Source organism: Microtus ochrogaster, linkage group LG4 (genome assembly GCF_000317375.1).
Source record: "Microtus ochrogaster isolate Prairie Vole_2 linkage group LG4, MicOch1.0, whole genome shotgun sequence".
NCBI lineage: Eukaryota > Metazoa > Chordata > Mammalia > Rodentia > Cricetidae > Microtus > Microtus ochrogaster.
The window spans coordinates 22286484-22312414 of record NC_022030.1 but is presented as its reverse complement, the minus strand read 5'-3'; the positions used below and the strand labels follow the sequence as shown (position 1 = coordinate 22312414).

The window sequence follows — 25931 nt, the reverse complement described above, 5'->3', positions numbered from 1 at the left end:
ATAACAAAATTGACTTTAAATTTGTATTAATAAACCAAGATCCATACCAATGCAAAGTATTCATCTCTATAGCATATCCCCCTTTAAATGTAAAGAAACATTTATAAGCAATCATTTAGGGAATTTGGGTGATGTACAAAGATCATTGTCCCACAGTACTTTCCCTTTTTTTTTCTTTTGAAAACAAGAACTCTAAATCTAATCTCCTTTGTTTAGCTTTTTTTCCTGACCATTATCCATAACAACTTGTAACCAACACTCTAAACAATGACAAACATCCATAATCCATTCTATGGGAATATGGGCATAGTTTTCTAGGCTACCCTTCCTGTTGATTGGGGGTGCTGGTAATCTTATGGGGACCTAAAGAAAATTTAGGATTATAGTTAAGTCCTGACTGGAATATTCTGTGAGGCTGGATCATCTCAGCCAATAATCTTGAGAGGCTGTTCTGGATGTAAAACTCAGAGGAAAACTCTAACAGAGGTCCTCTGAAATGTTGAATCATCTGTGCCATCTGTTCCTAATGGAGAATTTTCGGGGGGGGTCTTCCTTGATCAAACCTGATTTTTCTTAACCCAGAATGAATCCACAGCCTTTCATTTCCTGTGGAAACAAAAGCTAAAAATCTCTTCTCCAAAGTAATATTTTTTGAATCAAATTTTGAAGTCAAAGCATTTTCAAAATATATAGGTTGGATTAATCCAGCAACATTTATAATCCAATGTCTTTTAGCAGCTGTTGCTCCTTCCTCAGCCATCAAACCATTCAAAGACAACACAAAAACATACAGTATTCAGATTATCTTTGTATTTTCCATCTTTACATGGCTTTATTTTAAACTCCATTTCTTTTATTTTTATTTTTAATTTTTGTTTTTTTGAGACAGGGTTCCTCTATGTATCTTTGGCTGTCCTGGAACGCATTCTGTAGACCAGGCTGTCCTTCTCCTTCAGTAGCTACATGGAGTCTCCACGACTCTGCCTTCTTTTCTCCTCTATCTCTGCTTAGAATTCTTGCCTTGCTCTATTCTGCCCTGCTGTAGGCCCAAAGCTGCTTCTTTATTAACAAATAGTAATAAAACCTATTCACAGCATACAGAGGGGAATCCCACATCAGCTACACAGAGAAACACTGTCTTAAAAAACAAAGAATAAAGAAAAAAAGAGACAGGTGGTGGCAAATGTTTTCAATCCAGCACTTAGGAAGCGGAGGCTGGGGAATCTCTAAGTTCAAGGCCAGCCTGGTCTACAGAGCAAGTCCCCGGACAGCCAGGGCTACACAGAGAAACCCAGAGAAATTAAAAAGGGGAGAGAACCCAGGCATGGTGGTATACTCCTTTAATTTCTGAACAAAGGAGCTAGAGGCAGGCATATGAGGCCATCTTGGTCTACACCGAGTTTCAGGACAGCCAGGGCTACATAGACCGCATCTCAACTACCACCCCACAAAAAAATGAAAGAAAAAGGATGTTTTCTAAAGAGATTCAAGAGCAGGCCTGGTGTCAAGAAGGAAATGAGGTAAAGCACATGAGGAATGGCTCCTAGGACGCGAGTTGAATGTTTGCATGGGAGGCAGAGAGAACATTCAGTAGTCCTTTGGGGCTTTGTTATAGGGGCCTATTACTAGTAGGGAGTTATATCTTCTTAACAGTCACAAAGTTCTGAACTAACAGTGGCTTGAGCAAGTTACAAAGCCTACGGAACCAGCACCATTAAGTTACACTGTAATCACAAATATCCCAATCTCAGTGGTTTACTGTGGCCCAGGTATGGTCCTTGCTCACTCTGTCCATTGCAGGTCATTGGTAACCCAGTTCCACAGCTGGGCACTCAGCCTGGAGGAGCTGTCCCTGCTTGGAACATCGCGTCTTATGAGGAGGAAAAGCGAAAATGCAGAGATCTACCCAGTATCTCCTGGGAAATTTTGTGTTTAGGAGTGTCCCATAAAACTGGCACATTCTTCAGGCATAGCAATTATATACAGTTAAGCAGCTTGTCAATGGAGTAGAGCAAAGGTTTTGTTTGTTTCTCTTTAAGGTTTGTTTTAATTCTTTGTGTGGGGCATAGGCATGTGATTGCCATTATCTGGGGAGACAAGAAACACTGGATCCTCCTGGAACTGGAGTTGCTCCCAATGTGGGTGCTCGGAACGAAACTTGAACTTGGATCCTCTGTAAGAACAATATGCACTCCTGGACAGGCTCCAAAGCTACAGAGAAACCCTGTCTCGAAAAACCAAAAAAAAAACAAAAAAAAAAAAAACAAAAAAAAAAACAACAACAAAAAAAGAACAATATGTGCTCTTGACCAGTGAGCCACGTCTCCAGTACCCTTATGCTTCTCTTGTGTCAAACAAGTGCAGAGGTTGATCTCTAATGTGAGGGTCCTCTCCTGCTCTGTTGTCCTTTGCCTGTGTCCCCCCCCAGCATTCCCCGCCCCCCGCCGAAGGGAGGAAACACAGAAAGGTCTCAGTGCTCAACTGAGTCAGCTTCCTCTCCAAGACCTTCCCAGGAACCCCATTCAGTGGTAGCTTTGTTCCCCATAACTGCAAAAGAAGGTGGGAGTGTGGTCTTAGCTGCACACTTAACCACTCTGAATACATCACTAGCCATGTTAATAAGAAAGAAACAATCTTGAGAGCATGCCATCCCATCCTCTAAATGCGACCCAACCAGGCTCACAGGTGGCAAAGGTGAACCCTTGTCCAGTTAATGTCGGTTTTTAGAGGGAGGGCCCGTCGTGAATGCTGCTGTCTGAAGGAAAGCAAGGCCAAGTTGGGGATCGCTTTTATTATGCTAATCACTTTCCTTCTTTGTTCTCTGAAGCCTTCTGCTGGAGCATCCTTTACACAGCCCACACTACCAGAAACCATGTACTGGCCAGAACATGGTCAGGTCACAGGGCTCGCCTAGGACACTCTTTCCCCAGAAAATGCTAATGACCTCAGGGTTGTACTCCTGTTAGGAAGGAGTAGGAAGAGGGTGGATATTGGAGGAGTCAGCTGGCAGGCTGTGTGTGTAGGGAGGGGAAGGGTGCGGCATCACTAGATCTCCTGTCTGTGTCCAGGAAGAATGGGGCTAGTCAGGACACTTAGCTCCCAGAAGGAGGCTGAAGGACTGCGACATTCAGACTCCCTGGCTGTGTACCCTGAGTTCTGCTCTTGGGGTGTCAGTGTCTCTGAGTCAGCCCCCTTTTCCTGCAGTCCCCAGGTTACCTGGCTTTTGTCTGCCATGTCTCACTCCCATCATCTCTATTTCCCCACTATTAGTCCTTGTAATTTTTCATATTTCCTTCCTATAGTTCCTCCTGGTTGGGTTAGTTCTTTCAGACAGTGTCTCCCTATATAGTCTGTACTGGTCTATAACTTGCTGTGTAGCCCAGGCCAGCTTTAACCTTGCAACCCTCCTGCTTTGGCCTCCCAAGTTCTACAATTACAGTCGCATGTCACCATGTCCCCCTCCCTATGGTTTCTGTGTAGACAGACACAAACCTGAATGTACATTCTTATTTCCCTTCGATTGCAGTACTACTTTTAAAAATGTGTATATGTGTGTCAGCGTGTATACATGCCATGGGTGTGCATGTGCCCACAGAGGGCAAAACTGGGCAGAGAATCTCCTGGAACTGGCGTTACAGGCAGATGTGAGCCACCTGGTGCCGGTGCTGGGAACTGAACTCTAGTCCTCTGCAAGAGCAGCAAATGCTCTTGACCACTGAAACATCTCCCCAAATGCTCCTCCAGTCAGCTGTGTTTCTTGTTTGTATGTTTTTAGACAGGTCTCACCATGTAGCCCTGTCTGGACTAGAATATGTTGTGTAGAACAAGCTGAGCCTGTGTCTGCTTCCTGTGTGCAGAGCTGAAAGGAGTGTGCACCTTTAACACCAGCACGAGTTTTCCGCTTGTGATGTCATTCCTCTTTTGTGTACCATTATTTAGTATTTGAAATTTGAAGGAGCTGGAGAGGTGGCTCAGTGGTTAAGAGCACTGGCTGCTTATTTAAAGGACCCAGGTTCAATTCCCATCACCCACATGGCAGCTCACAGCTATCAGTAATTCCAGTTCCAGGGGATCTGACACCCTCACAAATAGACATACGTGCAGGACAAACACCAAACACCAGTGCACAAAGAATAAAATTAAAAATAAATAAAACCATTAAAAATACTTAGAATCTATCAATTAAAAAACATTGAATTAGTGTGGAAAGCCTTGTGAATGTCTCTGTGCATGGGTGCCCGTGTAAGTGATCTAGTGCTACGTAGCAAACCAGCTCCACTTTTACTGACTTAGGAGAAACATTTAATGCTAATAATTTCTGGCAGCTGCCAGAGGATGAGCTAACCAGAACTCAAGTCACGTGGAAAGCAGGAGCTTGATCTGTCAGTCCTGCTGCCTCAGCCTCCAAGTGCTGGGGTCACAGGTTTGTGCCACCGCACTCACTCTAAGACTATTTCAGAAGCAGAAACTAATATAGTATCCATGCTTAGCAACATTGATTTCTGTGTGCGCGTGTGCGTGCGTGCGTGCGCATGCGCGAGTGCACACACGCACGGTACAGGTGCCAGAGGTCAACATCAGGAGTCCCATTGCTTCCCACCTGATTTATTTATTTATAGATTATTTTTGAGACAAGATCTCACACTGAGCCTAGAGCTCACCATTTTGGCTCCACTGGCTGGCCAGTGAACTCCACCTCCCAGTACCCGAGTTCTAGCTATGCACTGCCTTTGCCTGGCTCTTATGTGGGTGCTGGGGATCCGAACTCAGGTCCTCATGTTTGCACAGCAAGTGCTTTGCCCATGGAGCCAGCTCTCCAGCCCCACAGAATCAATGTCTTGTTGGGTTTTGTTTTTCAAGACAAGGTTTCTCTGTGTAGCCCTGGCTACCCTGACACTCACTATGTGGACCATGCTGGCTTCGAACTCAAAGATCTGCCTGTCTCTGCCTCCAGAGTGCTGGGACTACTGGCGTGTGCCGCCACTACCCAGCTCAGAATTAATTTCTTATGACTATCCAATATAGTTTATGACTGTTTTCTCCACTTGTCTTATTTTTTTTTACCAGTTGGTTTATTGCACGTGGGGGTCTATATCCTGCGTTTGGGTTAATGTTTTATTTATTTTTTATTGCACTTATTTGTAATATGTATGTGGTATATATGAGGAGGTCAGAAGATAACTCACAAGAGTGAGTTCTCTCTGTCCACCATGTGGGTCCTGGGAATTGAACTCAGGTCATCAAGCTTGGTAGGAAGCCCCTCTATCTACTGAGCTATCTCTCTGCCCCCCCTTTTTTATAATTTTTTTTAAGATTTATTTATTTATTATGTATATAGCATTCTACCTCGATGTATGCCCGCACGCCAGAGGAGGGCACCAGATCTCATTACAGATGGTTGTGAGCCACCATGTGGTTGCTGGGAATTGAACTCAGGACCTCTGGAAGAGCAGCCAGTGCTTTTAATCTCTGAGCCATCTCTCCAGCCCTCTGCCCCTTTTTTTATTTATTCATTATTTTAATGTTTTCTGAAACAGCGACTCAAGCTTACTATGTAGCCAAAGATTATCTTCAAATTGGACTTGAGATTCTCCTGCCTCTACCTCCTGAGTGCTGGGATTACAAGCATGCATCACCATAATGTTTTACATGGTGCTGGGGAAGAGGTAGACAAGTGCTCTCCCATGTGAGCTACATTCCCCAGGTTTTTTTTGGGGAGGTGGGGCTGTGCAAGGGGGGGGGTGTCTTACAATGTTGCTCAGGCTGGCTTCAAATGCATGGTAACTCTCCAGCCTCGGCTTCCTATTGCTGGGATTGCAGGTATGCTCTACCATGTCCACTTATAGGAGGATGCTTCTTGGATGTGCACATGCATGCACATGTATGCATACACACACAGTTATACTGGGGGAAAATCCCTGTTACATAAATAGGAAAGAAATATTTCTCTTGATCTCTCATATTCTAGATATCCAATGTTATAAGCTCCTCCCTCAAATTCATGCATAGAAGCAACGTTAGAGGGTGCCAGTGGGTAGCCATGGCAGAACCCAGCAGGAAGAAGGAGGACTCAAGTTGGGATGAGAGGAGCAGTGAAGGAAGGATGGGCGACGCTGGAGCCTCAGAATAGGCTGTGAGCATGAGAAAGCCAGCCTGGGTGGGAGGTATGAACTTGGAGCCCAGGGTCCTTGGGTGTGAATATCCTCGGGTCAGGGTGCATGGAGACCTGTGGCACTTATGTAGTGGCTCTACTGTGTTGCAGGTTCCAGGCCTAGCCATGGCACATGGGCCATGAGCACTGGGTACCCAGCTGCCACTGCTGCTTGTGCTGCTTGTGCAGTGAGCGTTTCACACCCTCGTGCTTCCAGGGGCGATGGGGAGTTGGTCACCTGCGGCCTGATGTCCTGCTCTCCATCTTCCAGGTACCAGCCGACAAGGCAAGGAGGGCCCTGTAGAAGCTGATCCCCAGCATCGCCACCTGCGAAATAGCCACAGAATCTGGACCCCAGGCTTCTTCCCCTCTTTGATTCTGTCCTTTGGTCTTCCCCTCCTAAGGGAGGTCTCTGTAGAAACTGACCCCAGCTCTTAGGTCTAAAGGAATGTCCCTTAGAATATTCTCTGATGCTTTACTCCCTCACCCCCATCTTGTCTTTTAGATAAGATGGAACCAGATAAGAACCAGAAGCACCGAGATGCCTGTGGCACTGCCTCTTCCTCCCGGGCAGGAGGTTTCATCCACGCCTCTGGAGCTCAGCAGCATGGCCTCTGGCCCTGTGCATTTCATGGTACTGGGATCCTCATCAGAGACCATGCTCCTGACCCCTTGTCCCTCCCGCATGCTTCCACAGGGCCAAGACCTTTAGTTCCTGACCGGCCCCCACAAGCTGGGCTGGAAGCTACTCTTGGGGCACTGCAACAGAGAGTTCACAGGTTATAGAGGCGCCAGGAGTGGCGCCAAGCACAGCTGCAAGCTTTGGAACAGCTGGCATAGCAGCTGCACGGGGAGAGCCTGCTGGCCTGTACACACAACGATCCATTGTGCTGAGTGAGTGCGCTGGAACTGGTACCCAGGACGCTTTGCTCCACTTGCAGGGTTTCTGCTCTAAACCAGGGTCCCGTGTTTAAAGAACCTCTCCTGCCTTTGGGGTTGTAAATGTGACCTCGCAGCACAGTGCTTGCCTAGTAAGGGCCAGGATCTGCACTCCATTTCCAACACCAGCCTGATAAAACAGGCCTGGAATGTCAGTGCCGGTCTGTAATCTCAGCAAGTTCAAAGCCAGCCTAGGCTATCTGCAACCCTGTCAGAAGTAAGCAGACATTAAACATCTGTTGATACCAGCCAATCATCAGTCAAAGCTGAGCGACGGCTGCTCAACTAAGGCATAGTTAGGAAACATGGTTAGGGAGCACATTCTCCATGCCAGACTGGAACTTAGCGAAAACTGCTCTAATTATGATGCGGCTCTTGTGCCGTTTTCCATATACAAAAGCATGGAATGACCGGACTTTGGTGGTGCACACCTTTAATCCTGGCACTCAGAAGGCAGAGAGGCGGATCGTTGTGAGTTCAAGGCCAGCCTGGTCTACAGTGCTAGTTCCAGGACAGCTAGGACTGTTACACAGAGAAACCCTGTCTTGAAAAACCAAAATAAGAATTACAATTATAATAATAAATATATAAATAAAATAAAAGCACAGAGTCTTACCTTGCCCCAAAGCAGGTAGGTATAAAACTGTAGAACTGGGACTGGAGAGATGGCTCAGAGGTTAAGAGCACTGACTGCTCTTCCTGAGTTCAATTCCCAGCAACCATATGGTGGCTCACAACGATCTATAATGAGATCTGTCTCCCTCATCTGGTCTGCAGGCACACATACAGACAGAACACTGTATACATAATAAATAAATAAATAAATAAATCTAAACAACTGTAGAACCAGGAACAGCCCAGAGCTTGTGTTTGCAGCCCCTCCCCACCTGACCACCATGGAGCTCATGTTTGTGCCCCTTCAAGGTGTCTAAAGCTCTTAGGCAAACTCCAGTATTGAACTACTGAGTTTGGTCTTTCGGGGGGTGTAAAATAAATCAAATCTTGACCATATCTTTCCTCTGCTTGACCACCCATGGTAGGGGTGGACTCTAACTCAGTGGTAAGTGCTTGTTTAGCATGTGTGAGGTCCTAGTTCCTTTAGTACTCTAGCAGAAGCATGTTCAGCTGGTGGGATGGACAGACCCTCCAGGTGAGACTGTTCGGTCACGACAGTGCTGTAGAACGGTTGGTTTGTAATTACTCGGTAGATAAGAGCACTGGGTTCATTTTCCCAGGCGGCAGTGGTCAGCTGGAGATGCAGTGTGGCTGTCCCTGATGCTCTGAGACTGGCCTGGGCACCAGTTGTACTGTGGGGCTGGGACAGCTCAGACTGATGCCTGGAGCTCTCCTCGGAGCTTGCTGGGGTCCCTGAGCTGACACTGTCCCTGCCCCTGTTAAGTGTCTGCCTCTTACTAATTCATCTTTTTTTCTTTTTAATTTTATTTAAATAACATTTTTTTTCATTTGTTTTACAACCAACTGTTGTAGGGAGAGGGCCTGCTTTTTGTCCCAGCCGGCTTGCTAGCTTACACCTGAAATAACCACACAGAAGTTGTATTAATTTAAACACCGCCTGTTCCATTATATCTAGCCTCTTCTTGGCTTACTCTTACATCTTGGTTTAACCCATTTCTATTAATCTGTATGTCACCACGAGGTTGTGGCTTACCAGGGAAGATTCAACATGTCTGACCTGGCAGCTCCATGTCGGCTCTCTGTCTGCCCTTCTTCCCAGCATCCAGTTCTGTCTACTCCGCCTACCTAATTGCTGCCCTATCAAAAGGCCAAGGCAGTTTATTCAACCAATGAAAGCAACACAAATATAAAAGAACCTCCTGCACCAACCAACCAGTTTCCCTTCCCTCCTCCCATCACCTCCCCTTTCCCATCTATCCCTCCCCATCTGCTCCTCCTCCATCTCCATTCAGAAAAGGGCAGACCTCCCATCTACTGTAAGCAGATTGGTGACTTCCTGAATTGCCATCAGAGATACTCCATCTTCTTTTTTTATGTGTAGGAGTGCTCTATTTGCATGTATGCCTACATGCTATAGTCAGATCTCATTATAGGGGGTTGTGAGCTATCATGTGGGCGCTGGGAATTGAACTCAGGGCCTCTAGAAGAGCAGCCAGTACCCTCAACCACTGAGCCATCTCTCCTGCCCCGTACTAATTAATTCATCTTATCTCACCTCCACGTTCACTGACTTTCTGTCTCCATCTTGCCGCCTTCCGCCTGTCTCCCCATCTCCCCATGTCACTCCCCATATCACTGTGTCTTTCCGTGTCTTTGTTGCTCCAAGCTGGTCCTCCCTGCATTTATCTTCCCGTCCTCCGCATCTGTTGCCTTGTCTCCCCGCTTCTCTCCACGTCTTACTGTTTCCCACATCCCTGGCTTTCCTGTTCCTTTCAGCATGCCTGTTTCTCTCCCTGTGTTTCCCGTTTCTACCACTTCTTACTGGAATGACCCAGTTGCCTGGACCTGAGGAGCCTCAACTCTTCACCATCATCTGTGGAAGGCCGGGCATACACCTGCCACCGTGGACGCTAAGCTCAGGCCCCTGGACACCCAGATACCCTGTGTGTAAGGGTCAGAATGGCAGGGTTGACAGACAGATAGAAGGTGGAAGAAGAGGCATCTCACTTGGCATTGGCCTGACCTTACTGCCTGCACCTGGGGAGGAGCAGTGTCCCCAGCATCTGGGTCTCACTCCCATCCACTTGAACCTTGTATATGACCTTGGACCAAGTTGCTGTGCAGCCCTCCTCCCTTGGGATGCTCATCCTCTGGGGTGTCCAGCCCCTGCCAACCCCAACTCTTACCCTTGGCAATCAGTCAGACAGACTATGAGCAGAACAAGGATTATTTTTTCAAGGGGTGCTGTGTCTGGTTCTGAAGTGCTCTGGGATGCTGTACCAAGCCTGCTATGGAGTTGGGGGACACAGCTGTGAATACAGCCCCAAACCATCCCTGCCTTTGGGTTCATGTCTGCTTGAGTAGACGGTGCACTAGAAAACCAATAATCCACCAATAATGTCAGTTTGAAGTGCTCTGAAGACTGAAGAGGGATGATTTACAGTGGCGGTGGCAGGGTTGGGGTGGGGTGGAAAGGGAGCCTGTCTGGAGGGCACTTGGACCAATGTAAGAACAACTCTGCAGAGACCCTACCATCTGGGTCATCAGATTAAGGAAGGCTGTATTTCTCTAGAGAAAACATAAGGGGGTGGGTGCAATCTTTATAAGGAGAACAAGATACCTCTGAGAAGACACCCATGGGTAAAATACTAAGAGGGAAGGGAGGGGACCATACTGGTGTTGGGAGAAGAGTTCCCCAGCAGAAGGAACTGTGGCAATACAGGGGTAGCTGCAGAGAAGTGAGAGAAGGTGAAGGAGGAGAGGTGTCAGGCATGTTCATATAGGGCCATTGTGGGCTATGGTGGACCACACTGGCGTGTGTGCTTGCATGTGGGCATGCATGTGTGTGTTTGTGTGTGTGTACGTGCTTGTGGGTGGGAGGTGGTGGAGGAAGGACTTGTGATTGGTTCTTGCTACGTTGCCCAGGTTGAACTGAATTGTACGCCTTCCTCTTCAGCCTCCTAAGAGCTGGGGTTGTAGGCCCATACCATACCTGTTAACACTGGCTGTCATGGGGTTGCTGTCAGGCAAGCAGATGTGTCTGAGTCAGAGAGGGACCCGATGTGGGACATGTTAATAGGGAGCCAGTTCAGCCAGGCTGGGGACAGAGAGCACAGGGGAAGCTGCTGCTCCAGTCCATGGGGGAGATGACCAAGTATGAACCTGGATGAAGGCTGGCAGAACCGGAAGAGGGAGAATAAAGTTCTAGAACTATCTTGAAGACGGAGTTCCCATTCTGTCTTTTAGGAGGAAGAGGGGTGGAAGGCAGTGGTTCGGGGTGATTTGTAGTGCATCAGATAAGGCCAGCCCAGGTGTGAGGCCGAGATGACCCTGAGCTAGAAGTGACAGACATTTTCAGAGGTGGCATCCAGAGACCCATGGGTACCTCGACAGGGCTGCACCTATGATGCTTGGTCCAAGCTTCAGCACCACATCTACTTGCTGTGATCCCTTGAACAAGTGTTTCTGTCCTGGGTGATGAGGATAAGCATGAGGACGAAGATGATTTAAAAAAGAAAATATCCCTCTGAGACCCTGTACGTGGGGCAAGCTTGAAGGAGTTAAGACTAGGATTCCAGAGAGCGGAAAAACCCAGCACCAGACTCAGACCACGGCTCTAACAGGCCTGGTTTGCTGAGTGGAGGAAAACACCCACACACCTGCCTTTCCACCCATCTCTTTCTAGCCTTCACATCTGCCTCATCCCGCTCCAATTTCTATGCCTGTCGCATCCTTCCAGGAAGCCGTCGTCTCCCTTTCCTCTGGAGGTCCTGAGAGTCTGGCCCCTTCCCGCTGCTACCTCTAGCTTCCACCTCGACGCGCTGTCTCCCTGCATCTCCTCCCGCCTCCCCTCCCCTCCCCTCCCCGCGTCTAGCCACTGCGCATGCTCCCTCAGTGCCCCTCCTTCTCTATTCCCCCATCCCCCGCCAGTGTCTGGGCCTCGTCCCCTTCTCTGTCTCCCTCTCCTCCCCCATCTCATCCCCCCGACACTGACACCCCGTTACTCCGGCAGTCTCCTCAGTTCCAGCCTTTCTCTCCAACACCCGCCATCCAAGGTAAGATGGGAGGCTGGTGAGAAGGGGAGGGGCAAAGCATCCTGCATCCCTAGATAAACAAACCCCGGGAGGGGGCGGCCGAGACCCAGGGGCCTGGCACCCGAAGAGAAGAATGGGAGGCTGGGCCTGAGGGAGGTGGCAGGCGTTGGGGCGCATATCCCCTGCCTTCTATTGAGTAACAGGGATCTCTGTGGCTGCCAAAACCAGAGCTGCGGACAAGGAGGCCACCCGGGGTTCTGTGGGCTTGAACCCCCCGCGCTGTGGGGCGCCATCTCTAGCTGACCTCTATTTTCAGAATTCACCTCCAGGCCACCCCTCCAACTTTGTTCAAGCCCCCCCAGAGCTACCGAGGACCATGACTAAGACAGATCCTGCCCCCATGGCCCCTCCACCCCGAGGGGAGGAGGAAGAGGAGGAGGAAGAGGATGAACCTGTCCCAGAAGCCCCCAGCCCCACCCAAGAACGCCGGCAGAAGCCTGTTGTGCACCCCTCAGCACCTGCCCCACTCCCCAAGGACTACGGTAACCACTGTCCCCACCCTGGAATCTTTGGAGCTTTAGGTGTCTTGGCTGAGCTGTATTGATGGTGATGGTGGGGGCATGCTAAAGGTGGTCCAGGGTAGTCTTAGTTGCAGAGCCTTTTAGACCGCTCCCCTTCCTTAATTACATTCATCTATTGGAGAATGGGGCTGGAAAAATTCTAGTCTCCCATTCATGACACCAGTTCAATCGTTTAGTCATTCAGCAAACATTGCACGGACGCTGCTGTGAACCTAACTTTATGCTAGACACTGGGGCTACAGCACAGAGCAAGGCTCTCCTAAGGCTTTGCTGAGAGAGCTCTCAGGCCCCAAGCACAGCCACACGAATGAGCCTAAATATGAATACAGGAGACAATGAGGCTGATTTTATCCAGAACAGTGCTGCGAGAGCCTTTAAAGACAGGGTTCCCCTTCGGAGGTCCCATCTGGGGAAGACCCAGTTTGGAGTGGGGGGAGGTGGCTGCAGGAGAATTAAACACAGGAATAAAGGATCTAGGATACAAGGATGTGAGGTAGGAGCTGAGAGCAGCTTGAGAAACAAAGCGTCTTACCATGCATGGAGGGCTAAGTATCACGGGCTTTGTGATGAGGATCCAGGCATGAGCCTTGCTTTCAGAGAGACCCACCAAATTACCTCCTGAGTGCGCAGTGGAGTTCGTGCCATCACAGTATCCAAAGACAGAGCCTTCCCTCCAGCCCGAGACCCTGGGGAGCTGGGCTGGGTCACTCTGATGATGCGTGTTGCAGGTTGAGGTCCAAAGTGCGAGGAGGAAACAGTCGTAAGCAGTCTGGAGAGAGAGCTCCAGCTGGAGAAGAGAGTTTGGAGTGGGAAGATGACAAAGCCACATTTAGGGGGTGATCAGAGTGGAGGTGAACCAAGGAACAGATCCGGAAGGGACTTAAAACCACGCCAAGGACTGAGACTGTATTATGGGTGTGAATGGAGAGAGCAGTATGTGTAATTTAAAAGTGGCAGGTTCGATGGACAGTCTTGTTATTACATTTTAATCGACTTGGTGAGTGTGTTTGCACATGTATGCCGCAGTGTGTGTGTGTGTGTGGCGGTCAGGGGACACATTTCCGATGTCAGTTCTCTCCTTCCACCAGGTGAGCCCCAGGGACCGAACTCAGGTCATCAGGCTTGGTACCAAGCTTTTGCCTTAACCAGCAGAGCCAATTCACTGGCTCTTGATTGACAGCCTTAAAAGGTCCTTCTGGCTTCTGATTAGAGAGATGGGACTCAGCCAGGGCTGGATCCAGGACTTCTGCAGAGAAAGCGTTGACTGGGAATTCCCAGCAGCTGTGAGATTCAGACACTAGTACCAGGTTTAGAGAGGCGGCAGTGCTGGAATGAGGCCGGAGGGAATGCCTGTGAACATGTCACCTACCAGAGGTAGACCAGAGGGACAAACCTCAGACTAATTAGAAAAACAAAAAGAATATTAGCTGGTGAGGTGGCTCAGTTGATGTAGTCTTTGCCATGCAACCGTGAGCAGCTGGGTCCCCAACATGCATAAAAAGCTGGGCAAGGCTGCTGGCCTCTGTGATCTCAGTGCTGAGGAGACAGAGACAGGGGGATACCTCCGGCTGACTGCCCTGTCTAGACAATCGGTGAGCTCCAGGTTCCATAAGAGACCCTGTCTATCCAAAAACCAAGGTGACCAGTTGAGGAAGTCACCCAGTAGCAACCTCTGTTTTCCACAGTGGACACTGTCCGTATGTGTGTGCACAGAGGCTTGCACACAATATAATCTGGGGGTTTGGGGTGTAGTGGGAGTGCCCACCCCAGAAACTGGATCTGTCTGGAAGGCACAGCCCCTAGGCTAGACTGTTGGAGTAATCCTGCTTAGAACAAGGGATCTCTTTTAATGTGGCTTATTCCAGAGAGAAAGCTATGGGGGGCATTTGTCCAGTTGATACGTTACTTCCGAAGAGTAACATTGGGCCTTTCCTGTGTGCTAGGTACTGTGTGCAGTGGGCAGAAGGATGGCACCCCCAGCTGTGGGGCCAGAGGCATAAGGAAGGCAGGACAGAAACCCGGTGTTGATGTCCCAGGCAAGGTGACAAGTGAAAGTGGGAGAGAAAGAGGACAGCAGCGAAGGACCTGGGGGGTGTGGTTTGGTGGCGGAGTGCTTGCTTAGAGCAAGACCTTGGATTCTGTCCTCAGCAGAGAGAGGGAGGAAGAGACAGAGGTAGCAGAGGAAACACTGAGGTGGGAGCCTACACACCGTGTTTGGAGAATACGCTGTGCTGAGGTATAAGAGGAAGCTCATCCAGGAGGGAGGGTAGCGGTGTGGACCCCGCGATTTGAGGAGTTCTTTTTTTTTTTTTTTTGGGTTTTTCGAGACAGGGTTTCTCTGTGGTTTTGGAGCCTGTCCTGGAACTAGCTCTTGTAGACCAGGCTGGTCTCGAACTCACAGAGATCCACCTGCCTCTGCCTCCCAAGTGCTGGGATTAAAGGCGTGCACCACCACCGCCTGGCCGAGGAGGTCTTTCTGTGGAGGTGACGTCTGCAGAGATGAAGGGCTGAGGGAGGGGCTGCCCACATGGGACAACAGCAAGCGCAGAGAAACAAGAATTTGCTTGGCACGTTGGAGGGACAGAAGGTCAGTTCTGAAGGGGACCGAAGGAGAGGGAAAGTGCGGGAAATGGAGGGGCCAGATTGTGCACAGCTTCGTGCGCCACGGGAGGACTGTGGACAGTCCTGTAAAAGGGATGGGAGCCAGGAAAAAGTTCTGAGCCAAGAAAGGCTGTGACGTTGGTGAGTAGGGCGGGACTCCTGACTCACTGTCCATGGGTCACGTCTCTGGGCTGTGTGGGATCCAGTCAGCACATGCTGAGGCCCTGCTGAGTACCACTGAGAGCAACACTTGCCAGCATCTCACATGGGAAGATAGACATGCCGTTAGCACTGACTTGACTGGCCTCAGACCAGAGCTCCATTTTGGTTGTTCAGGGCTCCATTTTGTATATGCTACACAAAGCTTACATTTTAAATATTTACTACTATTATTATTTACTTTTTTTGAGACAGGGTTTCTCTGTGTAACAACTCTGGCTGTCCTAGAACTCACTTCGTAGACCAGGCTGGCCTCAAACTCACAAGGATCCACCAGCCTTGGCCTCCTGAGTGCTGGGACAAAAGGCGTGTACCACCATCACCCGGCCTTATTACTTTTTAAATTATGCGTATGTATGCATGTCTGTGTGTGGGTAGACACACGTGAGTGCAAATGCCAGAGAAGTCCAGAGGTGTCAGATCACCCTGGACCTAGAGTTACAGGAGAAGTGAGCCATGTGATGTGGGCGCTAGGAACTGAACTCAAGTCCTCTGCAAGAGCAGCAGTCAGTCTTAACCTCTGAGTCATCTACCTGGCCTCAAAACCCCAAGACTTCTGGCTTAGTTATTTGAGATGGGGCCCCACTGTGTATCCCTGGCTGGATTTTTCAGAATAGGCTGTCGTACAACTCATAAAGCTATCTCTATTGCCTCTCCAGTGTTCCACATAAGTGCTCTATGTCCTGCCTGGTTTTTTAGTTTGTTTGTTTCTCTGTGTAGCCCTGGCTGTCCTGGAACTCATTCTATAGACCAGGCTGGCCTCAAACTCAGAGATTCCTCTGCTTCTGCTTCCCAAGTGCTGGGATTAAAGGTGTGCGCGCCCAGCCCTCTGGAAATTTTACTAGGCTGTGTGTGTGTGTGTGTGTGTGTGTGTGTGTGTGTGGTGCTGAGGACTGAATTCAGGACTTTGTGCACACCAAGCAAGCAGTCTACCGCTGAGCTGTTTCTCCAGCAGCTAGATTTTAGAGACAGGTTCTTTCTGTGTAGATCAGGCTGACCTAGAATTCGCCTGTCTATTCAGTTAGTCCATGCCAACTCCAGACTCCCAATCTTCCTGACTTTATTGCCGAGTGCTGAGATGCCCAGCATGTGCTGCCTCTCCCAGCTCCCTCTGCCCATAGTTTGACTGAGTCACTAGGGTTCAGAGCCTTAGGGACCCTTGAACATGGAGATCTGAAGGTGCAGAACCTGCAACTACTGTTTCAAAGGACAGAATTACCTGATTGTCCAATTTCTCAAGATATCGGGCATTTATATGTTATCCAATGTCTCAAGATATCGGGCATCTCTATGTTATTCATTTAGTGCCCTTTTTATGTTGGAACTTGCTGGTCTTCCAGAAAACACCTGTGGGTTGGCTGTGGCCTGGGACCACCAACCGTGTATTCTAGACTCTAAGGGCAATGATCTTGGGTCTCCTTCCTCAAGATGTCGAGGGGTGTCAGCTTGCCTGGGGTGACTCTGTGCTTCTTTCTCCAGCTTTTACCTTCTTCGACCCCAATGACCCTGCGTGCCAGGAGATTCTGTTTGACCCGAAGACCACCATCCCAGAGCTGTTCGCCATCGTTCGTCAGTGGGTGCCCCAAGTGCAGCACAAAATAGACGTCATCGGCAATGAGGTAGGAGCGTCCTGGGAGACTGGGGGTGGAGGAGCCGCGGTGCCCCCTGGTTTGGGTAACCCTATGTTGTCTTCTGACTCTCCTAGATTCTGCGTCGTGGCTGCCACGTGAATGATCGCGATGGACTCACCGACATGACACTGCTCCATTATGCATGCAAGGCTGGGGCCCATGGAGTCGGTGAGAGCCCAGACCCCAAAACCTCGGCTCTCAATCCAGATACCCTCAAAACACCAAGGACTCTGGCCCTAAGAGCCCACCTGGACCCCAAATCTAAGACCCCAAATGCAGACCTCCGGAGTCCCTCCCTACATGTTGGTGCATGTGGTTGAGAAAGGCTTCCGAGCTGACCCTGGCTCTTTTGCAGGAGACCCTGCAGCAGCGGTGCGTCTCTCACAGCAGCTGCTGGCGCTGGGCGCAGATGTGACCCTGCGCAGCCGCTGGACCAACATGAACGCGCTTCACTATGCGGCTTATTTTGATGTGCCAGACCTAGTGCGTGTGCTGCTGAAGGGGGCAAGGCCCAGGGGTGAGGAGGCGGACCCTGGCTGGGACGAGGAGGGGCCTGGAGTGCCCCGAGTTTTGAGAGTGTAGGGGCCAGGATCTGGGTAAGGGGAGAAGACCCAAGATGAAAAGATAAGAAATGAGGCCTGATCTTAAAAGGTGAAGGAAGGGATGAAAACAGGAAGCAGGGGCTGGAGGGGCGCGGGAGGGGAACTGGGCTCAGGGGGTAGGGTAGACGACATTGGGATGGAAGGGAAGGGTGAGCAAGTGGGCAAGATGGGCTCAGCCTAGAGCCAGGGAGCCTGGAGCAGGGAGTGGGGCTCCATGTGGACCAGGAAGTCGCTCACTCATCACTCCTCTCTCACCTGCCCACTCCCAGTGGTGAACTCCACGTGCAGTGACTTCAACCATGGCTCAGCTCTGCACATCGCTGCTTCGAATCTGTGCCTGGGCGCCGCCAAATGTTTACTGGAGCATGGTGCCAACCCAGCGCTGAGGGTACTGCCGCCACGCCTTTATCTCCTCCCTCCTGCCATCCTCTTCCCTTCAGCTAGCCTCTGCAGAGGATCAAGACCGCTCCTAAAATATTAGGAAAGCGAGACAGGGTTTCTCTGTGTCACAGTCCCGGTTGTCCTGGCACTAGCTCTTGAAGACCAGGCTGGCCTTGAACTCCCAGAGACCCACCTGCCTCTGTCTCTGGAGTGCTGGGATTAAAGGCGTGGGTCACAGCTGCAGGCTATAAGCCGTTTTACAGTGGGGAATCTGGGGGGGGGGGGGTGCGGCGGATCAAAAGACTTGCCCCGGATGTGCTATGGGGAAATGGAGGACAATGCTCTTATTTTTCAGTCCTGGTTGACCAGAATCTGTGATGTAACAAGTCCCAGAGTCTTGGAGGTTGAGTCTGTATCTTTTTTTGTTGTTTGGCTTTGTTTGCTAGGACTAAAGGTGCGCCCCATGCCCCCACCGTGCCAACGTTTCTTTTTTGAGACAAGGTTCCACAATGTGTCCCTGACTGACCTGGAACTCACTCTGTAGACCTGGCAGGAGTGCGCCACTACACCCAGGCCACATCTATGTCTTTATGCCCCATTTCTTCTTACTTCCAAGTTGGCCTGAGCTGTAACCTAGCATAACTCCTTCTTTACTCAATCTGGGGGTCTGAGGTGTGATCCCCAAGAGGGTATGGCTTGTCCCACTCAGTCCCTATTCCTTCTGTTTTCTTTGGCCCACAGAATCGAAAGGGACAGGTACCAGCGGAAGTGGTCCCGGACCCTATGGACATGTCCCTTGACAAGGCAGAGGCGGCACTGGTGGCCAAGGAACTACGGACCCTGCTGGAAGAGGCCGTGCCACTGTCTTGCACCCTTCCCAAAGTCACACTACCCAACTATGACAATGTTCCAGGCAATCTCATGCTCAGTGCCCTGGGCCTGCGCCTAGGAGACCGAGTGCTGCTAGATGGCCAGAAGGTCAGGAGCTGGGTGGGGGTGGGGGGGACTCAGTTCCCTCGTCCCCCAGAGCCGGGTGCATGGGCCGTAGACAGGCTGACCTTTTGCTCACTGCCCCAGCAGTCACACCGCACTTCATTCTAGAAGGTGCTCTACCCTGTGCTGAGCTCTGGCTCTGGCGAGGAAACACACCTGTCCCCTGACAGTGACAGCCCAATTCAGAAGTGCTTAGCATAGCTCTACACACCTATGGCTCCCCGGGAAGGCCTGTGGGCCACTTCACCCTCAGGTACAAAGTCAAGGCTTTGACTGGGATGACGGGCTAGAGAGCACCATGGTGAGGTCCACCTGGAAGACATGTGGCCCAGGAGAAGAGAAGCAGAAAGTGCCCCAAGTTCAAACAAATGGGGGTGGGGAGAGGCAGAGAAAACCTGCCTCCATCCAGGCTCCTCAGCTTTCACCATTCTCCTGGTGTTCCTCATGTTGAGCCCATTTGTTTAGGACAGAGGGTTGGGTCAATCCCAGCTCTGGTCTCCTGGAGTTCTGCTACTGTTCATGGAATAGAGACCGTGACATACTGCTATGGTTAAGGTCATGTCCAGTGGTAGCAAGGGCTGTGAAAAACATTCAGTGCCAGATTTAGGCAACCGTCTCTGGCTGGAGGCAAGAGGGGTTTAGCAGGAGTTGTTCTGAGAAGGCTTCCTGGAGGAGGTGATGTCCAGGCTGAAAGAGTAGCTCACAGCAGGTATGACCCAGGAGATAGGAGGGAACAGTGTGAGAGCAGAGGAATTGTGGGTAAGAGGGGCTCTAGAGAGGTCAGAAGGGTTTGGATCACACCAGACCTGCAGGGGTCTAGAAGGAACTGGGAGTTTGGTTTTTGCCCAGTGAGAAACTGTGAGGTCACATTTTGTTTCTTGACCAAAAACTCATGGGGCTGTGAGATGGCAGAGGTAGAGGTGCTGGTCACGTAGGCCCCACAACCTGAGTTCAAACCCCGGAGTCCATGTAGAGGTAGAAGAACCGACTCCAAAGAGTTATCTGCACAATTGTGTGTATAGATATCTGTGTGCACAGGAATGCAGTGCCCAAAGGGTCCAGGTGTGGCTGTTGGACCACCTGGAGCTAGAGTCATATGTGGTTTATGTGCCTCCTGATGTGGGTGCTGGGAACCAAACTGCCATTTTAAAGAACAGTAAGTGCTCTTAGCCACTGAGCCATCTCCCCAGCATCCTTATGTGTCTTAAAAAGGCTTCCTTCCTCTCCTGTTCTTAAGCCACGTGTGATGTCACATGCTTGAAATCCAGCACTGGGGGAGACTAAGGCAGAAAGATCAAGGTATCTAGGCCTAGCTCAAGGTGGGGATGACGAGGACACATTAGCTGAGACGGGGTCTCACTCTGTGGCCTTGGCTAGACTGGAACTTGCTGAGTCCTTCTGCCTCAGCGTCAAGTGCTGAAGTTGCAGGCATGAGTCACCAGACCTGGCGCCAGTTTTCACTTGTATGTCACCTGTGGCTATGGCTTTGCTGTGGTAGGTAGGACAGTTCCATGAGAGCATATTTTGCTGATGATGCTGGGGATGGAGCCCAGGGCCAGTGAGTTCTGTATCTCCCTCCCCTTAACATCTTCACCAAGTAGGTACAAGCTTTGTTCCCTCTTGGTAGATAAGAACTGAGGCATATGGAGATGCAGCTTCATAGCTAGGAGTAGTGATATCAGAGCTGAGAACTGGACCTGGGTTCCCACATCAACCCTGCCATGCTGTCTGTAGTAGCGCACTGTGTTCACTATGGTCCAAGCCATGTCACCCTTGTCTCACCAGACGGGCACGCTGCGGTTCTGCGGGACCACCGAGTTCGCCAGCGGCCAGTGGGTGGGCGTGGAGCTAGATGAACCGGAGGGCAAGAACGATGGCAGTGTTGGGGGTGTCCGGTACTTTATCTGCCCTCCAAAGCAGGGTCAGTCTCTAACTGGGGCCCGGGATGGTGGGATGGGGATATGGCCAGTTCTTATGATGCTGCTGTTTGGGGAAAGGGGTGGTGTTGGGGACACAGCAAAGGGAGAGAGAGGGTCTCTTTTTACTTGGAAGATGCCAAACGTAGGTTCTGCCTCCTCCCCAGGTCTCTTTGCTTCTGTGTCCAAGATCTCCAAGGCAGTGGATGCACCGCCCTCTTCTGTTACCTCCACGCCCCGGACTCCCCGGATGGATTTCTCCCGTGTAACTGGCAAAGGCCGGAGGGAACACAAAGGTAAGGAGTGGGAAGAGCCAGCCTTGGGGACATCATGTGGGTAGCTCAGCTCCTGGGATTCTGTTGAGAATACGCAACTCCCTGCTTCAGGGATGTGGTTTCTCCTTTGGCTCGCCATTGACCCAACCCAGCTTTTGGAAGGACCTCTGGGGTTCCCAACCTTCTGAGATGTAGTTTCCTCTAAGGCCCAAAGACCAATTATAGGGTAGAATCTGTCTCTAGAGGTTATTGTTCTAGAAGTTTCTGGAGTATAACAGTTTGTAAACAAAAGTATTCTCAGAGCAAAATTCAGCTTCATCTTCCCACCTTCCCCCGCTCTGAGGTATGTGCCTATGTATGGACGAGTGTTGGCAGGTGCGCTCATACATGTATGCATGCTCATGTGGAAATCCTCCTGCCTCTGCTTCCTCAGTGCTGGGATTAAAGGCGCATGCCACCACTGCCCAGCTTCCACTTTCTCTCACTGAACCTGATCATACATTTGGCTAGGCTGGCCAGCACTCAGGCTCCAGGGATCCGCCCTCTCGGTGCATCTCTGCACGTGGCTTTTCACCTGGGTGCTGGGGATCCAAGCTCACATTCTCACACTTGTGTTGAGCTCTGCCCTTTGAGATGAAGTCCCACTGGGTTGCACAGGCTGCTCTCAACCACATTGACGCAAGTGGTCTTGCCCCAGTCTCCCGAGTCCTGGGACTTTAGGCGTACACCACTGCCTTCAATTCTTTTAATTCTTGGTCATGCTGAGAAAAGTCATTCGGGACTTGAGGTCCGCTAGGCAAGTGCTGTTCTCCCGAGCCACACCTCCAGCTCCCTTCCCTGCACTTTCAAAGGAAAATGTTGGGGCTCCTGACTTCTGCCTCAGGTTTTCCTTTGGTCTGCATATATTTACCTTCCATTCCCAGGGAAGAAGAAGTCGCCATCTTCCCCATCTCTGGGCAGCCTACAGCAGCGTGAAGGGGCCAAGGCTGAAGTTGGAGACCAAGTCCTTGTTGCGGGCCAGAAGCAGGGGATTGTGCGCTTCTATGGGAAGACTGACTTTGCTCCAGGTGAGGTGGGAGTCTGGGCTGGGGCATGGCTCTGATGTGTAAGGGCCTGGGTTCCATGCTCAGCACTGAGGTTAAGGCCTACTCACTACGCCCTGCCGCAGGTTACTGGTATGGCATCGAGCTGGACCAACCCACAGGCAAACATGACGGCTCTGTGTTTGGAGTTCGGTACTTTACCTGCGCCCCGCGACATGGGGTCTTTGCACCAGCTTCACGCATCCAGAGGTGAGTCTTACTCTGCCCCTCAACTTGGGAAGCCACCTAGAGTGCATGCCTCCCCTCAGATGGCCTTTTCTTGGACAGACAGGACACTATGGTTGATGTCATACTATACCTCTTTCCTTGGGGCTCTCTGGGGTGCAGCTCCTATCCTTCACGGCTCTGAATTTTCTGTGTCTCCCCAGGATTGGTGGATCCACCGATCCCCCTGGAGACAGTGTTGGAGCCAAAAAAGTGCATCAAGTGACAAGTGAGTTGGAGGCTGGGATACAGGGAGCGATGTGGGTCTTGGGAGAAGGGCCGTAGGTTCTCAGGTATGCTAGTAACAGTCTCTGGCATTTCATTTGATATACATGGCCCAGAAAAATCTAAGATAGGGTCCCAGGGAAGATAGGTACTGTAGATAAGGGAAGGTTAAGGCTATGAGGGTTTGGAATATAGTTTATTTAGAGAGACCCTGCCTAGAATCCCCAGTGAGGAGTTGGGGTGTGGCTCAGTAGTAGAGCCCCTGCCTAGAATCCCCCAGTGAGGGGCTGGGGTACGGCTCAGTGGTAGAGCCCCTCCCTAGAATCCCCCAGTGAGAACTGTGCAGTGGTGGCACATGCCTTTTTAATCCCAGCACTTGGGAGGCAGAGACTGGTGAATATCTGTTAGTTGGAGGCCAGCCTGGTCTACAGAGAGAGTTCCAGGACAGGCTCTAAAGTTACACAAAGAAACCCTGTCTCGAAAAACCAAAAGAAAAGAAAAGACGAACGTCCCAGTGAGGATCTGGGGTGGGGTGGGGTATGGCTCAGCATGCATAAGGCTCTGGGTTCCATCCTTAGCACTGAGAAAAAAAAAAACAGACTATTTGTGGAGATGGAGAGTTGGCTCAGAGGTCAAGAGCACTGGTTCTTCCAGAAGACCTGGGCTCAATTCCCAGCACCCACATGGTGGCCCATTACTGCCTGTAAATTCACTTCCAGAGGATCTGACACAGACACACATGCAGGCAAAACATTAATGCGCATGTGCACACACAGAGAAATCTATAAGACCAACATTCATGGAGCTGAGGGGGAAGGATTGTGAATTTAAGACGAACCTCAACTACATAGTGAGACCATTTAAGAAAGCAACCTAACTAACAAAACACAAGGCTCTAAGCAGGAGTCAATGGACATTTTGGAGGCATGGGTAATTACTGGCGGGGCGGGGGGGTGGAGGCAGAGCAAGTATTTATGACTGGAGGTCCAGATGCCTATGGCAACTGAATGAATCTGATCAAGGCCTGGAGACATGGATAGATATTATGACAGAGTAGGGCATGGGATGATAACCCGGCTGAGTCTACTGTCACCTCACTTGGAACCTTGCCTTCCTCTCTAGTGACACAGCCCAAACGCACCTTCACAACAGTCCGGACCCCAAAGGACATTGCATCAGAGAACTCTATCTCCAGGTGCGTGGCAAACCGTCTAGCAGAATGGTAGAGATAGCTACAAGGCCATTGGCTATGGGTGTCCACAGCCCTACGTGGGCTGGAAATGGAAGTTAAGATGTGAGTACTGGATGTGGTGGTGCATGCACCCAGAGGGCCAGAGGATCAAGAATTCCATGCACCCTAGGCTACACAATGAGACAGTCTCATAAAAATCCCTTAAAAAAAAGAATGCCAGATGGTGGTGTTGCATACCTCTAACCCTAGCACTCGGGAGGCAGAGGCAGGTGGATCTCTGTGAGTTTGAGAGAGAGAAAGAGAGAGAGACCATCTTTAGAATGAAGGGTTTGACTGACTTGTGGAGACTTCAGCTGAAGGAAGTAGGGACCTCAACACACACACATGCACACACACACGCACACACCACATACATGCACATACACACATACATGTACACACACATGCACACACAGCACACCACACACACACACTGCACCAGCCTAAGAAGGCACAGCCAGAGGCAGAGTGCCACACACAGGAGGATGAGGGAGCCAGATGTCCCCGCCTGTCTCCCTGTGTGACCTGCTTCTCCCTCTTTCAGATTACTCTTCTGCTGCTGGTTTCCCTGGATGCTGAGGGCGGAGATGCAGTCCTAGAGGCCCTGGATACCTGACAAAGAGACAGCATCCCCTCTAGCATCTCCTGACTCAAGGAGCCCCCCCAATCACCCCAAGATAGAGACTCCCAGTGATACCTCCAGAATAGAAACCCCCTGTTAGCCAGCCCTCGATTACTGAGGTCCCATTGTTAACAGATCTCCCATGACAGCTCCCCAAACACAGACCTCATGTTACCCCAAAAGAGATTCCCTGAGTAGCACCTTCAGGCTAGTCCCTGTCCCCTACCCTTCAGAGCAGAGTTCCCCCAATAAACACATTTCCACATCACCCAAGTGATGCTGGCCCTCTCCACGACAGGACATTCTTGAGTCACTCAGCAGTGGATCAGAGGCCCACCCCCATTCTCCTTAAGCATAGGTCATACCTCCAGAACAGCCGTCCACATCACCATCCCCATCGAACATCAGTCTCCTCGAGATGCTGTGACCCCAAGGTCACCTGAAAGCCCCCATACGCTAATCTCCTTATCAGATACCCCATTCACTAAGACCCTATTCTCACCCCCGAAGAAGATACCCACTTAACCAGCCCAGTCACCCCCAATTTGCAAACACCAAACCAGTCCTGGAAGTATGAATTACAGGACACCAAGTCTTCCTGCCCTCTGCGCCCTTGAGAAAACCCCAGTGCCTTGTACGAAGCCCACCCCACATGGCCCACAGTCCCTGTGCTGGCCAAGGCTCCCAGAAAATTCTCTATTTTTTAAAAGTAATAATTTCCCCCTTGGGGGGAATCCCCAAATTTGGAGACCCCCCATTCTAGAATTCCGGGGAATTCAAATTCCAGAGAATATATATATATATCCCCCAATTCCCGATGCCTCCAACTCCTACAATCCCTAGAAAGCCCCAAATTTCTAATTCCCAAGACTCCCCCTACCCAGGTCACAGAATCTTCAAATCCCCAGGGAATCCCAAATTTAAGACCCCAAATTCAAACTCTCAGGAAACCCCCAACCACGAGGTCCTTAGGACCGGGAGGAAGGAATCTGTTGCTAGGAGAACATCCCAGGCTTCCAGGACTTCTCAAACCTGACTCCCAGGCGCCAGGAGACCCCACAGGGGGTCCCACCTTCGGAACAAGAATAGAGAGGATTCCAGTGCCCTCAGTCCATAGATCTTCTGATCTCCCAAACTCCAAATTTCTCGGGCCCCATCCTCAAGGGAAACCCCAAGTCCAAAATCTCTGACTTCTAATTTGTGCAGGACCCCGGGGCTCTCACAGGACCCCGAGTCTTCGAGTCCCTATTCCAATCTACCTTCCGGTCACAGGTCCAAGACACTGAGTCATCGGCCCCAAAGGACCTCACAGCACCTGGGCCAGACCAACAGCCTGAGGGAGAACCTGAAGGCCCCGTGGGTCCAGAGCACACCTGGGGCCCTGATCACCAAGGACAGCTCACAACTGCCCCTTCACTGCATGGTCCCCAAACTCAGCATGACTCCTGTCCTCTACAATAAAGACGTTTCTATGGCCTTCTGGTGTCAGGTCTCTGGGGGTTTACTGCCCTGTGCCCTCGCTGGGTAAGGATGGGGGAGGAAAGTCATTCTTTAAAGTCAATTCCCGGCGTCAATGGCGTAAGAGTG

The 25931-nt window shown here is 50.6% G+C and overlaps 3 protein-coding genes across 4 annotated transcripts in view; all 3 read left to right on the top strand.

Annotated features, from left to right (window-relative positions):
• Window positions 1–25931, top strand: part of LOC113457658 (zinc finger protein 420-like) — a 1205902-nt gene that overhangs the window by 108721 nt on the left and 1071250 nt on the right. The window lies entirely within an intron of this gene.
• On the top strand, window positions 6285–7552 carry Thap8 (THAP domain containing 8). The gene is made up of 2 exons (XM_026786307.1): window positions 6285–6422; window positions 6666–7552. Exons 1-2 carry the CDS (start codon window positions 6285–6287, stop codon window positions 6861–6863), a joined length of 336 nt encoding a protein of 111 aa, XP_026642108.1. The 3' UTR covers window positions 6864–7552.
• On the top strand, window positions 11642–25821 carry Clip3 (CAP-Gly domain containing linker protein 3). 2 transcript variants are annotated; one of them, XM_013351555.2, is made up of 14 exons: window positions 11642–11781; window positions 12114–12302; window positions 16641–16780; window positions 16867–16960; window positions 17148–17309; window positions 17664–17782; window positions 18517–18753; window positions 20554–20689; window positions 20852–20980; window positions 21883–22026; window positions 22128–22251; window positions 22431–22495; window positions 23614–23686; window positions 24267–25821. In XM_013351555.2, exons 2-14 carry the CDS (start codon window positions 12137–12139, stop codon window positions 24319–24321), a joined length of 1644 nt encoding a protein of 547 aa, XP_013207009.1. In that variant the 5' UTR covers window positions 11642–11781; window positions 12114–12136; the 3' UTR covers window positions 24322–25821. The 2 variants fall into 2 exon arrangements, with proteins under 2 accessions (XP_013207009.1, XP_005361315.1); XM_005361258.3 differs by having other exon boundaries at window positions 11706–11781; window positions 12077–12302.

Excerpts from the sequence above, each read along its gene's own strand:
- Thap8 (XM_026786307.1), top strand. The coding sequence starts at position 6,285 with ATGGGCCATGAGCACTGGGTACCCAGCTGCCACTGCTGCTTGTGCTGC. Across the intron at positions 6,423-6,665 it reads TCCTGCTCTCCATCTTCCAG|AACCAGATAAGAACCAGAAG; the intron begins GTACCAGCCGAC and ends TAGATAAGATGG.
- Clip3 (XM_013351555.2), top strand. The coding sequence starts at position 12,137 with ATGACTAAGACAGATCCTGCCCCCATGGCCCCTCCACCCCGAGGGGAG. Across the intron at positions 12,303-16,640 it reads CCCACTCCCCAAGGACTACG|CTTTTACCTTCTTCGACCCC; the intron begins GTAACCACTGTC and ends TTCTTTCTCCAG. Across the intron at positions 20,981-21,882 it reads AGGCCGGAGGGAACACAAAG|GGAAGAAGAAGTCGCCATCT; the intron begins GTAAGGAGTGGG and ends TTCCATTCCCAG.